Here is a 15,020-nt window from a genome sequence, read left to right on the forward strand (position 1 = left end):
GTAAGAATTTATATTAATATGGTAAATAATAATTGTAATAACATATTTACTAAAAGCTTTTAATATCCTTATTTATCTCTTTGATCATGCGTGTTTAATGCCTACGTTTGTTTATTATGATCGAAGATGGAGCGTACAGTAAACGAATGGAAGGTTCCGTTTCAGGCGGCGTCATAAAGAAAAACATAACATTATATGAATGGCATTCACTTCATTTATTTGGAAGTTCTAAGAAAAATTAAGTAGAACATTGGTATTAGCAAAATCAACATATAATCAATACTTGGTAAGATTGCTGTCGATGCAAAAACTAACCAATACACAGATGTGTAAATGCGTCTGTTTCTTCGTTATGATTCAGAGATAAACGTAAACAAAAACATTGGTTGTCGTTTTTATTGTGCTTTTTGGCGTGTTTAGGAAACGGATGATATAAAGTCGCCTTTATTTTGATAATTCTGGATTTTCAATGATACAACAAAAGCTAGTCTATAGAGTGATGGTTTTGCTATTCACCAGTTTGTCTTAAACAATAGATATGAAACATTAAAATTTGTCTGTATTTTTGGGTCGCGTTATAACGGAAAATGTATGGTGTTTACACCCATCCTGGTTTTGATTTCAACCTTTTTTCAAGTTATTATAACTTTAAAGCATATTAAATGTTTGATTTATTTACAAGAACAATTTGACATTATAAAAAAGATGCAGTATAGTACATAGAAAGTATTGGAAATGGGTAGTAAACACGTTTGAATAGGCAAGTTGCTGGTTGCCATGGCCCCAATAGAATTATTTCTGTTAGGCGTGTTTCAAAATATGCGATTTTCCATTTACACGAGGTCATTCATCGACCAAATTCTCGCATAATTCGGGACCCTACTGTATATACAAGACAATATCAGTTTTATTTACAAACAAAAAATGGAACATTAAATTTTAAGTAATGCTAGTCATTGAAAATAATATTAGAGAAAATAGTTGCATTTGATTATTTTCCATTCCTATTACAACCACTATAATATCCGCTTTGAATATTGTACCAGAAAAGTTTATATAAGTGCAGCAGAAATTCATAAATATAAATACTACTTATTCTGAGTAAACACCCAGTAAATAGTACTTCATGTTCTTTGTAGTCTGTTTGGCCCAGAGCTGCAATACAGTCTTTACTTTTCTTCTTGCTCCATATGTCTTTCAACACACACCTAAATATCAATGTATATCTTACCTTGCTCCAATTGTCATTTGTTTCATTCAAGAACAAAGCCCTACAAAAGTCATGAAATGAGAATCCATGATGTCTTTAAGCTACTGTATTTAAATACTGTAATGTCAATTTATGAGCCATGTTTAAGTTTTTATCTATAAGGCAGTACTAATCCTGGAAAAATGTTATTTTCATTAGTAAAATAAATTTTTGAATATACTTACCCGATAATCATGTAGCTGTCAACTCCGTTGCCCGACAGAATTCTACGGAAGGGATACGCCAGCGATCGCTATACAAGAGGGGGGTGTACTCACAAGCGCCACCTGTGGCCAGGTACTGCAGTACTTCTTGTTGACACCACTTCAATTTTTCCTCGGTCCACTGGTTCTATGGGGAGGAAGGGTGGGTCAATTAAATCATGATTATCGGGTAAGTATATTCAAAAATTTATTTTACTAATGAAAATAACATTTTTCAATATTAAACTTACCCGATAATCATGTAGCTGATTCACACCCAGGGAGGTGGGTGAAAACCAGTGTACAAGTATATCAAGAAGCTAAGTATCCCGTATTTCATATTATCAGTTATTCAAAATAACAATGAAATTACAAGTACCTGGTAAGGAAGTCGACTTGAGCCATTACTCTGCCTTAAATAAGTTCGTCTTCCTTACTGAGCGCAGCGTTCCTCTTAGGAGGCTGAACAACTCTAAGGTGCTGAAGTATCAAGGGCTGCAACCCATACTAAAGGACCTCATCACAACCTTTAACCTCGGCGCTTCTCAAGAAAGAATTGACCACCCGCCAAATCAACAAGGATGTGGAAGGCTTCTTAGCCGACCGTACAACCCATAAAAAGTATTCAAGAGAAAGGTTAAAAGGTTATGGGATTATGGGAATGTAGTGGCTGAGCCCTCGCCTACTACTGCATTCGTTGCTACGAATGGTCCCAGGGTGTAGCAGTACTCGTAAAGAGACTGGACATCTTTGAGATAGAATGATGCGAACACTGACTTGCTTCTCCAATAGGTTGCATCCATAACACTCTGCAGAGAATGGCTCTGTTTGAAGGCCACCGAAGTAGCCACAGCTCTCACTTCATGTGTCCTTACCTTCAGCAAAGCAAGGTCTTCTTCCTTCAGATGAGAATGTGCTTCTCTAATCAGAAGCCTGAATAGTAAGAAACTGAGTTCTTAGAACTTGGAAAAGAAGGTTTCTTGATAGCACACCATAAGGCTTCTGATTGTCCTCGTAAAGGTTAAGACCTTTTTAGATAGTACCTAAGAGCTCTAACTGGGCAAAGTACTCTCTCCAGTTCATTCCCCACCAAGTTGGACAGGCTTGGGATCTCGAACGACTTAGGCCAAGGACGTGAAGGAAGCTCGTTTAGCAAAAACCGAGCTGCAAGGAACATGTAGCCGTTTCAGATGTGAAAACAATGATCCTGCTGAAGGTGTGGATCTCACTTACTCTTTTAGCTGTTGTCAAGCACACGAGGAAAAGAGTTTTTAATGTGAGGTCCTAAAAAGAGGCTGATTGGAGAGGTTCAAATCTTGATGACATAAGGAACCTTAGGACCACGTCTAGATTCCAGCCTGGAGTGGACAACCGACGTTCCTTTGAGGTCTCAAAAGACCTAGGGAGGTCCTGTAGATCTTTGTTGGTGGAAAGATCCAAGCCTCTGTGGCGGAAAACCGCTGCCAACATACTTCTGTAACCCTTGATCGTAGGAGCTGAAAGGGATCTTACTTTCCTTAGATATAACAGGAAGTCAGCAATCTGGGTTACAGTGGTACTGGTTGAGGAAACTGCATTGGTCTTGTACCAGCTACGGAAGACTTCCCCTTGAGACTGATAGATTCTGAGAGTGGATGTTCTCCTTGCTTTGGCAATCGCTCTGGCTGCCTCCTTCGAAAAGCCCCTAGCTCTTGAGAGTCTTTCGAAAGTCTGAAGGCAGTCAGACGAAGAGCGTGGAGGTTTGGGTGTACCTTCTTTACGTGAGGTAGACGTAGAAGGTTCACTCCTAGAGGAAGAGTCCTGGGAATGTCGACCAGCCATTGCAGTACCTCTAAGAACCATTCTCTCGCGGGCCAGAGCGGAGCCAACCAACGTCAGCCGTGTCCCTTTGCGAGAGGAGAACTTCTGAAGTACCCTGTTGACAATCTTGAACGGCGGGAATGCATACAGGTCGAGATGGAACCAATCCAGCAGAAAAGCATCCACGTGAACTGCTGCTGGGTCTGGAATCGGAGAACAATACAACAGGAGTCTCTAGGTTATCGAGGTAGCGAACAGATCTATGGTTGGCTGACCCCACAGGGCCCAAAGTCTGCTGCAAACATTCTTGTGAAGGGTCCACTCTGTGGGGATGACCTGACCCTTCCGGCTGAGGTGATCTGCCATGACATTCATACCGCCCTGAATGAACCTCGTTACCAGCGTGAGCTTTCGATCTTAAGACCAGAAGAGGAGGTCCCTTGCGATCTAGAACAACTTCACGAAAGAGTCCCTCCCTGCTTGAAGATGTAAGCCAGGGCTGTGGTGTTGTCAGAGTCCACCTCCACCACTTTGTTAAGCTGGAGGGACTTGAAGTTATCAAGGCCAGAAGAACCGCCAACAACTCCTTGCAATTGATGTGAAGTGTCCTTTGTTCCTGATTCCATGTTCCCGAGCATTCCTGTCCGTCCAAAGTCGCACCCCAGCCCGTGTCTGATGCGTCCGAGAGGAGAAGGCGGTCGGGTTTCTGAACAGCCAAAGATAGACTTCCTTGAGAAGAAAGCTGTTCTTACACCACGCGAGAGAAGACCTCCTCTCTTCGGAAACAGGAACTGAGACCGTCTCTAGCGTCATGTCCTTTATCCAGTGAGCAGCTAGATGATACTGAAGGGGGGGAGGTGGAGTCTCCCTAACACGATGAACAGGGCCAGCGATGAAAGTGTCCCTGTTAGACTCATCCACTACCTGACTGAGCATCGGTTCCTTCTCAGCATGCTCTGGATGCATTCTAGGGCTTGGAAGATCCTTGGGGCCGACGGAAAAGCCCGAAAAGCTCGACTCTGAAGATCCATACCCAGGGAGACAATGGTCTGGGATGGGACGAGCTGAGACTCCTCAAAATTGACCAGGAGGCCCAGTTCCTTGGTCAGATCCATAGTCCATCTGAGAATCTCCAGACAGCGACGACTTGTGGGAGGTCTTAAAAGCCAGTCGTCTGACGGAGCCGGACACAAGATCATAGTACTGCTGCACAGTCTGTGAACTGTCAACCATGGGGAAGCGAGGAAGTACAGTGACAACCCGAAGCTGTCTAGACTGTCTGGGTCGTACAGACAACTCCTTATCGGGTTGCTGAGGTTGCCGCACTGCGTCACAACAAGTCACTTCTGCTGGTTGTTGAACGTCTTCCCAGTGACACACTGACTCCGTAAACAAAAAAATCCTCTAACAAGGACTAAGCTTGGACTGCATGTCTTGCAACACAGCTCAAGGTCTATGGGAGCAGGTGTGGTAACAGACGGGGTTAGCGACTGAAGTGGAACCATTACCTTCCCTGGGAGCATGTTATGCTTAAATAAAAGTCCATAGGAGGCTACGCAGCTAAAGGCTCCTCTCCAAATGACAGAGTCCTCAAGGGAATATCAGAAGGAGGGAGAAAAGCACTTTCTCATCTACAGGGACCATATCCGAGAAAAGCTAAGTTCTCTCAGTGAGGGTTTCACTGGTGCAAAAGCAGCAGACTAGAAGGCAACGTTATGAAACTGCTTGACAGTCTAGTGAGTTGGCAACAACCAAAGAAGTGTGACTGAGAAGCATGCGGTAAGGTATGCAGAGCATGTTGTATGCAGAGCATGCTGTATGCAGAGCATGCTGTATGTAGAGCATGCTGTAAGGTAAGCAGAGCGTGTTGCATGGCGTGTAACATTTCTCAGAAATTCCATGACCAGTGCTAGAGTGAGTAATATCGCATTACCGTCCATTGAAAGTGCACGTGCCGAGGGAATTGATTTAGACTGTTTTGTTGATGAATTTGATAGCCGGCATGATAATCGTAGAATTAGGCTACACTAAATGTACTATAATCTACTTCACCTCAGGAAAGGGAAACTCGCCCTGTTGGCAACACTGCATTACTTCATGCATGCTTGCATGGGGTTTAATATCAACATAATATTACCTTACATTCATAACTCATGATTCATTTTTGTTTAGAAGATATTTTTGCCATATTTTGCGATTTGTTAAAAATATATTGTAAGGAATACATATATATTTTTATATAAGTAATACAAATAACCTCCATTATCATAATGTTTGTGTAGGCATACATGTATATGATTACAAATGCAAGTTATGAAAGTAATGAGGTGTTATTATTGTCATTTGTTATTCCCAAGTTGAATGGGAAGAAGCTCAAGTTGAGGAAAAAATGGCAGATGCATGCGTTGAGGTGGCTGACTCATAGCATGAGATTGCTGCCTCAAGAGTTGCGCTTGCTGTAAGGGTTGCGGATGCGCAGTAGCAGGTTCCTGAGGAACGAGTTAAGGTTCCTGAGGTGTGAGCTGCGAGAGTTGAGGTAGCGGCTGCGCAGAACGCAGTTCTTGTCTCGCGAGTAGAGGTTCCTGAGGTGCTAGCCTAAGGAGTTTGCCTCATTGATGGAAGAGGTTGTCGTACCTCAAGAGATTGTTGCCTCGCTGGTGGAACCGCAAGCGGAAGCGGAGGAAGTAAGGCATAAGACTCCTGCTCCCATTGCTGAGGTTGCCTTAAGGAAGGTTAAGGTTGCTGCACAACGCTGGTAATTGGCAACTCAGAACGCGGTAAGGTAGCCTGAGGAACCTCAACTTCGTACGCCTGGCAGACTGGACTGCGGTGAGGCGGAGCTCTCGCAGGAGGAGGCGGAGGTTGCTGCACACCGCTGGTAACTGGCAACTCAGAACGCGGTAAGGTAGCCTGAGGAACCTCAACTTCGTACGCCTGGCAGACTGGACTGCGGAGAGGCGGAGCGTTCGCAGGAGGAGGTGAAACCTTCTCAGCCTGAAACTCACGCATTAAGACCGCAAGCTGCGACTGCATGGACTGCAGCAAAGTCGTCTTGGGATCAACAGACGATAAGGTCTGTTGAGGCAAAGCCTTAATAGAAGATGAGGTCTGTAAAGGCATCGCCTTACCTCTCTTAGGAGGTGTGCAGTCACCTGATGACTGAGGAGAGTCAGAGCTAACCCAATGACTGCATCCGGGTTGTTGAACTCTAACTTCGTACGTCTGGCGTAGGTCTGGACTTTACGTTTAAGAGGTCTTGAGACCTGAGACCAGCGTTTTCTCCCCGAAATTTCTTCTGCAGACGAGCATTATTGTTAAAGGAAAAAACTGAAATATTTCCCAAAATGAAAAGTTCCTTTAATAGAATTAAAACCATTAAGTTAAGAAAGAATGAACAAAACGCTAGACACGGTTACTCTTACTGCAACGTGACACCGTGAAAATTCTCTCTCTATCGTAACGATAGAGCGCAAGTTGAACGTTCTGAACGTCAACAACTGCAGAGACAAAACAAAACGTTAGTTCAACTTTGAAAACAGTACGAGACTATCAAAGAAATTCTTTCAAAAACATTAAAATAGCATAATATGTTAACAGGTAAAACCGAAATGACGGGCTCAATGTTAATTAACTTCGGTACCAAGAAAAGACCGCCTACTATTAGGAAAGGTCGAATATAAACAAATATAAAAATTAATTTTAATAAGTTTATAATAAAAGGAAGTTAATCGAGGAGGCCTATAACAGGCGGAGAGATATAAAATAAATCTATAACTTTTGTTAAGCAAAAATAAGAAAGAGAGTCTATACTCTCTTAGACACCAACACTTCCGTCTAAGGGAAGGGTCGGCCATTTAAAGGTGAAAGAGAGTTCATACTCTCTTCGTCACCATAATTAATCAAATTAATTCCAAAAGTTAGTTAAGCTAATAATAAAACTTCCTGAATAGCGAAAGCTGAAATCTTAGAGCAATACTTCACCAAAAACCGTGAACAAGACTCCAAAATTATAAGCGTATCCATGAACGTCTTGCCGGAAGCACGACAGAGGAAAAATTGAAGTGGTGTCAACAAGAAGTACTGCAGTACCTGGCCACAGGTGGCGCTTGTGAGTACACCCCCCTCTTGTATAGCGATCGCTGGCGTATCCCTTCCGTAGAATTCTGTCGGGCAACGGAGTTGACAGCTACATGATTATCGGGTAAGTTTAATATTGAAAAAAGTTAATCATTATAAACCATTCCGAAACTTACCACAAATGTTTTGTACAGTACAGTAATTTGTTTAAGCCAAATTCATATAACTACAACTCACCTCCTTAGCGATCCGATCTAAGGCTTCATCTTCCACAGCATACTTCTTTCCTTCCCGCCGCCGGGAACCGATGTTCCCTGCGCTCTCCATCCTGAAAACATTTCAAGCTATTAGGCATGGGTAACTAAGAATGACAATTAGGCATGGGTATCTAAGAATGACAATTATGAAACAAAGTCGAACGTAATGGTTAAAACAATAGTCTACACGTGGATTCTTCAACATTTTCATCATAACTAACATTCTGTTTTACATTATCTTTCGCACTGTTGAATCCTGACAAAAATCTTTTACTCCATCGTCAATTTTGTAATTATAGACAGCGTTCCACATAAAATATTTTCATATCCATAGCATTAAACCTCACTGAGTTTGTGTTGAAAGGATAATAGGCAAGATTCAAAATCCTACTAAATATTGACACCACTATTAGGCTACAACAACCCTTACTTTTTGACAATTTTGTAAGAATATAAAATTTCAATAAAACAATGTAATTAAGTATTAAAGCACTGTGTTGCCATTTTTAGGGAAAAACCTGAATAGAATTAAAATGTATAAAGACCAAGTCAAACCACCTCCAAAGAATTCTGGGTTGCGATAAGTGCTAGAAAAACATAAAAAACCTTAACAATTAATTTAAGTCATCCAATATATGTGAATCTTCAACAATGATCTTAAGGGAATTCCACGTTTGTTTGTAACAAACCAGAGTTAAAATGGTATTGCTAAGTAATAAAACGGTACATTTACCACAAAACACTATAACTAAAATATTTTGGATACGTTCCCAAGAAAATATTCTACAATCTTGAGGCTGCACAATGAATGGTGATAGGAATGCCTGACTAAGAATGTAGGGAAATATGACTAAGAATGTACAGAAATATGGTATTTTTATTATAAAATTAATTTTTAAATATACTCACCTGGTAGTTACATATATACAGTATAGCTTAAATCCTGCGTTTCGTCGCGCGCACGGCAGAAATTCAAATTTCGCGGCAATCGCCGCCATGACAGTAGGTGGTCATGCATGAGCACCATCTCTCATAGGTTACCAGAACCATTCCCAACATTCCTCAGAAATTCCATACCCCTGTTTTCAGAGGGGAGGAGGGAGGGCTGTTTTATATATGTAACTACCAGCTAAGTATATTTAAAAATTAATTTTATAATAAAAAAACCATTTTTAAATTTGTAATTTCCCTGGTAGTTACATATATATAGCTGATTGACACCATTGGTGGCGGGTAGAAAACCTCATCCCATTGGGAATTCGTATAATTATTAATAGCTACAATTAGTAGTATCAATTATCTGGTTCTTACCTGATAAGGAAGCTGGCTTCAAAGTTATCCTGCCTCATTTCGCCTGCATTCCTTAAGAGACTCAGCGAGCCACCCAGGGGGCTGTAAAAGTCTCTGTGGGGCTGCCACAAGGTCCTCGACCTTAGCGTGGCTAGACCTCCACCCTTGCTAACTTGGCATAGCCATGGATACTGATTCTGACCACCTACTCCAAAATTAAAAACACACACCATAAAAAAACTAACTTGACTTGCATCCCAGACTGTGGAAGGCTGCAACAACCTTCACAGACAACCTGTGAACACAAATACTAGAAAAAAGGCTTGGGTATATATAAAAAAAGGTTATAGGGAAGAGGCAGTAGACCCTTCTCCAACTACGACGCCGGAGGTAACGTATGGACCCAGGGAAGAGCAATCCTCATACTGGGTTTGAACATCTTTGAGATAACAATCTGCGAAGATTGATTTACTTCGCCAGAAAGTAGCCTCCAGAATTGACTTCATTGACTTATTGTGCTTGTAAGCCATAGAAGTTGCAACAGCTCTAACCTCATGTGGTTTCACCTTAAGGATTGGGAAACTTCTTTCCTCACAATTCTGGTGAGCTTCCCTTATCAAATCCTTGATGAAAAAAGCTAGGGCATTCTTTGATAACGGCAAAGAGGGTTTTTTAACTGAGCACCAGAGGTCTGTTTGACCTCTCAGGTTTTTGGATGTGTGCAAATAAAATTTCAGAGCTCTCACTGGACAAAAGCCTCTCTCCTTCTCCCGTCCAACCAAGTGAGATAGCCCTGGGAGGGTAAAAGATCTAGGCCACGGTCAAGAAGGATTCTCGCTTTTCGCGAGAAAGACCAGCTGAAGGGAGCAAACTGCATTGTCTCCATTAAAGCCCACCTTCTTGCTGATGGCTTGTAACTCTCCTACCCTTTTTGCTGTAGCCAATGCCCCTAGGAAAAGTGTCTTTTTGGTAAGATCCTTCCAAGACGCCTTGTCCAAGGGTTCAAACCTACTTGAGGTTAAAAAGGCCAGGACTACATCCAGGTTCCAAGAGGGGGTTGGATTATCCTTCCTCTTAGTAATCTCAAAAGATCTAATGAGATCTGAGAGATCCTTGATACCCGGTGACGAAAGACGGAGGCTTGCAAGCTGCGGTAACCCTTGATGGTAGGCACTAGGCACAGCCAGCTTCTCTTTTGTTTGCAGATACAACAGAAAATCTGCTATATTGGCTATAGAGGTACTGGTAGAGCAAAGTTTGTTATTCCTGCACCATACTCTAAATATGTCTCACTTGGATCCTTCTAGCTCTGGCGATAGCTCGTGCAGCCTCCCTTGAAAAGCCCTTCGCTCTTGCCAGCTTTTCGATAGTCGAAAGGCAGTCAGATTGAGAGCGAGGAGATTTTGATAGTACCTCTCTAAGTGAGGCTGTTTGAGTAGATCCCTCCAATTTGGTAATGTTCTGGGGGTATCTACCAGCCACTCCATCATCTCCGCAACCCAAGGTCTCATGGGCCAAAATGGAGCTATCAGGGTCATGCGGGCGTTAGGCGATTCCCTCAACTTTTTCAGGACTCTGTCCAGGATCTTGAATGTAGGAAAAGCGTACACGTTCAGAAGAAAAGCGTCCACTGTGGCTGCTTCCTGGTCTGGGACTGGAGAGCAAAATACTGGCAACCTCTTTGTCATTTGTGTGGCGAAGAGGTCTATCGAGGGTTGACCCCACAACATCCAAAGGCTGGTGCACACCTCGTGGTGTAGGGTCCACTCTGTAGTTAGAACTTGCCTTCTTCTGCTGAGAAGATCTGCCCTGACGTTCTTTTCCCCTTCTATGAAGCGAGTTATCAGGGTTATGTCCCTCGCTTTCGCCCACAGAAGTAGATCTCTCGCAGCCTCGTAAAGTGAGTCCGAACAAGTGCCTCCCTGCTTTTTGATGTAAGCCAACGCAGTGGTGTTGTCTGCGTTGATCTGAACCAATCTTCCTCGGACTTCCTTCTGAAAGTGAATAAAGGCTAGGTGAATGGCCACTAGCTCTTTGATATTTATGTGCCATTTCCTCTGAGACTCTACCCACAGACCCGAAATCTCGGCCTTCCCGAGTGTTGCACCCCACGTTCAAGGCGTCGGAGTACAACACAAGGTCGGGGCTCCTCTGATACAGTTCGAGACCTTCCTGGAGTTTGTTGGTATCATCCCACCAACTCAAGTGATTCCTGACCCCCAAAGGGGTCGGCATCCACTTTTCCAGACTTTGACCTCTCATCCAAAACTTTGCCAGATGAAATTGAAGAGGCTGTAGATGAAGTCTTCCCAGGGAAACAAACTGTTCTATCTATGAGAGGGTGCCCAGGAGACTCATCCAATCTCTCACCGAGCAGGACCGTAAGTCTAGGAAATGTTGCACCTTTACTAGGCAATCTAGAACGCGTTGAGAAGCCCGAAAAACCGCTGAGTGAATTCTCATCCCCAGATGAATGATATTCTGTGAGGGTGTTAGTTGAGATTTGGCCAGGTTCACCATTAAACCTAACTGTTGCGTTAAGGACATTGTCATTTGAAGAGCCTCCAGACACTTTTCTTGTGATTCTGCTCTGAGTAGCCAGTTGTCCAGGTACAAAGAAATCCTTTCTCCCTTTAGGTGAAGCCAGTAAGCCACGTTGGCTATCACTCGGGTAAAAACGTAGGGAGCCGTGCCCAGTCCAATACAGAGTGCTTTGAACTGATAAGTGGTCTTGAGGAACACGAACCTTAGAAATTTTCTGTGGTTCGGGTGTATCGGGATATATCCAGTCTCCCTGTCTGGTGCCTGCAAGGACTGATGCTGAAGTTTCCATGGCAAATTTTACTTTGCTGATGAACTTGTTCAAGGGACTGATGTCCAGAACAGGTCTCCATCCCCCCCGAACTTTTCGGAACTAGGAAAAATCTGCTGTAAAACCCCTCCGAGGAGGTGTACTCTACCACTTCTATGGCTGATTTCGACAGCATAAGGGTGACTTGCTCTTGAAGAGCTGCTGCCTTGTCCCCTGAGTAGGTTGTTGGCAACTCTAAGGGTTTCGACGACATGGGAGGCATTCTCAGGAAGGGGATCTTGTATCCCTCCTTGAGGACATTAATTGTCCAGATGTCCGCCCCACTTTAGCTCCACTCGCCAAAAGTGGGATAGCCTTGCTCCCACTAGTGTCTGAAGGTTGCATGTCTCACTTCCTTGATTTGGGTTGCTGTCTTGGGAATCTGCGAGCTTGACCTCCGGCAGCAATTCTTTGAGTTCCCTTTGAAGGGGCTCTCCCACGAAAGGGCTGGCGAGTGGGAGGAGCTTCCTTTTGCTTTCTTGCTAAAAAGCTAGCCGGAAGGACTCTCTTCGCAGTCCTAGAGATAAGATCTTGCGTAGCCTGTTGTGCCAGAGCTGAAGACAAGTCCTTCACTAAGTCCGGAGGGAAAAAATGATTACCCAAAGGAGCAAATAAAAGTTCAGATTTCTGAGCAAGGGTCAAACCTGAAGATAAGAAGGAACATAGAATAGCCCTAAGAACTGTCGTGAAAAGGGCGGAAAGTTCGACAGAGCCATCCCTCACGGCCTTATCAAGACAGGCAATCAGATGCATCTGAGCCTCGTTCTTAGGGTCCGTGGCCTCTGCGAGAGCTCCGAGAGTCCAATCCATGAGGCTGAAGACTTCTATTGTCCTAAAAATGCCTTTCAGCAGATGGTCCATCTCGGAAGTGGACCACATTATCTTCGACTTGCTCATGGCTGACCTGCGTGAGGCGTCAACAAGTCTGGAGAAGTCTCCCTGGGAGGAGGCAGGAACTCCCAAACCGAGAACTTCCCCAGTCTCATACCACACTCTAAATCTGGAGGCCAGTCTAGTCGGTGGAAAGGAAAAGGCGGCCTTCCCTAGATCTTTCCTCTTGGAAGTCCATTGGTTGAGTTGAGAAAGCTCTCTTAACCGATCTTGAAGGAGGATGGTTTTCGGGGTCTGCCCTTCAAAAACTGAGAGGGCGGGCTCTGAGGCATAGGCTGAGTAAAGTCCTCTGGGTACAGTGATGTTAGAACAGTCAGTAACTTTTTAAGGTCAGCTGCCTGCAGCGTATCCTGGGATTCCTTCTCTAAAACTTCGGCTAAGGGAATATCGATCTCCTGAGTCAAATGGGTAGGAGACAAAACTGCGTTATCCTGACGGTTATCGTCTTCCATAAAGAAGTCATCCTGCTGTGATGGAACATCGTGCAGGATACTATCTATTTGCAAGGAAGCGTCACGCTTGCGTCCCGCATGTCTTGAGGGAGAGTCATGTTCAAGTGCTTCCAGCATAAGTCCATCAGGCTGTAAGGAAGCGTCAACATCGTGACCCGCATGCTGCGTGGGTAAATTCTGCTCGCGTGCGTCCCGCATGCTGTATGTTAACAGCATGACACGAGGAAGCGTTAGCTGCGCGTCCAGAGAGTCGCGAAGGAGAGACAACAACTTGTCTATCATGCTGCGGGGACAAGTCCTGACTGCATGCGTCCAGGTTGCCGTGAGGTTCCAACATGCTGCATGCGTCCCGCATGCTGTATGTTTACAGCGTGATGTGAGGAGGCGTTAGTAGCGCATCCAGCATGACACGAAGGAGAAACAACTGCTTGTCTATCATGCTGTGGGGACAAATCCTGACTGCATGTGTCCAGGTTGCCGTGAGCTTCCAGCGTGCTGTATGCATCCAGCATGCCGCGAGGGAGCGTCCAAAACCTTGTCGCTTCCTGTAACGCGTCCCGACCGCTGCGAGGGAGCGTTGTTAAGCGCAGGAGAAATTCGCTGTCCGATAACGCCTTCGTTAGCGGCAGCTCCTATCCTTGGCCTATTGATGTCTTTCGGTTCTTTTACAAGAGACTCCTCTGTTTGAGAATTGTATGCGTCAAACAGGGACGAAATCGACCTCTTCAGCTCAGACAGATCTGACACTTGTGGCGCGTCTTGCGCGCGTCCAGACTGCTGCGAGGGAGCGTCGCGATTCTTATCGCTAGCTGAACCGTATACCGATCGCTGCAAGGGATCGTCAACCATTGTCGGGTGACCACCAGGGGAAAGTCTTTGTGACATTTCCCAATCTGGGTGAGGGGGAGAAGCGTGTACAGAAGTAAACTGAGCACCCTCTTCCTTCGACGAACTAAGTGCCTTACGCGACTGTTTTGGCGCTGGCACGTCGTCTTCTACCAAAAGAAAAAATTCCAGCGAGCTCCAGTTACTGCAGGATGGTTTAGCAGGAGACATACATCTCTTGAGAGGCCTTGAACGCAGTGGTTGGCGCCAACCACGTCGCGGTTTTGCGTCATCCGATGAGGACGCAGTGGTTGGCGCCAACCACGTCGCGGTTTTGCGTCATCTGATGAGGACGCAGTGGTTGGCGCCAACCACGTCGCAGTTTTGCGTCATCAGATGAGGACACACACTTTCTTACCTCGCCTTTTCAGCGGCGAGGGGGAGCGACCTGGGGATCGTCAACAGGATCGCTCGAGGGGACGTCCGTTCGCTGATCAAGGTCTGACATATCCTTTCGCCTTTCGACATTCCTTCTCCCAGGGGTTGGGGAGCATGGACGAAGTCCCGGGCTGGGATTATGACGGACACGAATGGACGCACCCTCCACTTCACTATCACTATTCACAAGCTTGATTTGCAAGCCACACACTGCACCCCACATAACTTCTTTTTCCGAAGCAGCCATCACATCCTTTAAAGAAGGTTCACTTACCTCCAACACCATAGCGAGGTCTGGAACTACTGCCTTAGGATCAGGAATAGGAATATTAGAAAGATGTACATTAGAAGGAATATTACTATCAGAAGATCTATTTGAAAGAACACTGATCGATCTAGCTCTTTTAAGTCTATCCTTCTCTAGTCGCTTAACATAATGATCAAATTCATTCCACTCTAAATCAAACAAAGACCGACATTCAACACATCTGTTACCAAAAGTACATACCTGACCTCAGCAACCATTACATATTGAGTGAGGATCAATAGAGGCCTTGGGCATACGAGTCTTGCATCCTCTAACACACCTTCTTATAGAGTCAGCCATTTTGTAATCAGAAAACAAGTCCAGGTCAAAATCCAACAAAGTCTACCTAAACTGTAGTGAAAAGTCAAAAGAATATCCAA

General features: G+C 44.4%; 1 protein-coding gene across 2 annotated transcripts in view; it reads right to left on the reverse strand.

Annotated features, from left to right (window-relative positions):
- The window catches only part of LOC137627023 (uncharacterized), a 65,754-nt gene that overhangs the window by 11,344 nt on the left and 39,390 nt on the right, over positions 1-15,020 (reverse strand). For both annotated transcript variants that reach the window (XM_068358008.1, XM_068358015.1), the window contains exon 2: positions 7,567-7,657. In XM_068358008.1, coding sequence (XP_068214109.1) covers positions 7,567-7,657 — 91 coding nt within the window. The remainder of the gene's footprint in view (positions 1-7,566; positions 7,658-15,020) is intronic.

This window comes from Palaemon carinicauda, chromosome 2, assembly GCF_036898095.1.
Source record: "Palaemon carinicauda isolate YSFRI2023 chromosome 2, ASM3689809v2, whole genome shotgun sequence".
Taxonomy (NCBI): Eukaryota; Metazoa; Arthropoda; class Malacostraca; order Decapoda; family Palaemonidae; genus Palaemon; species Palaemon carinicauda.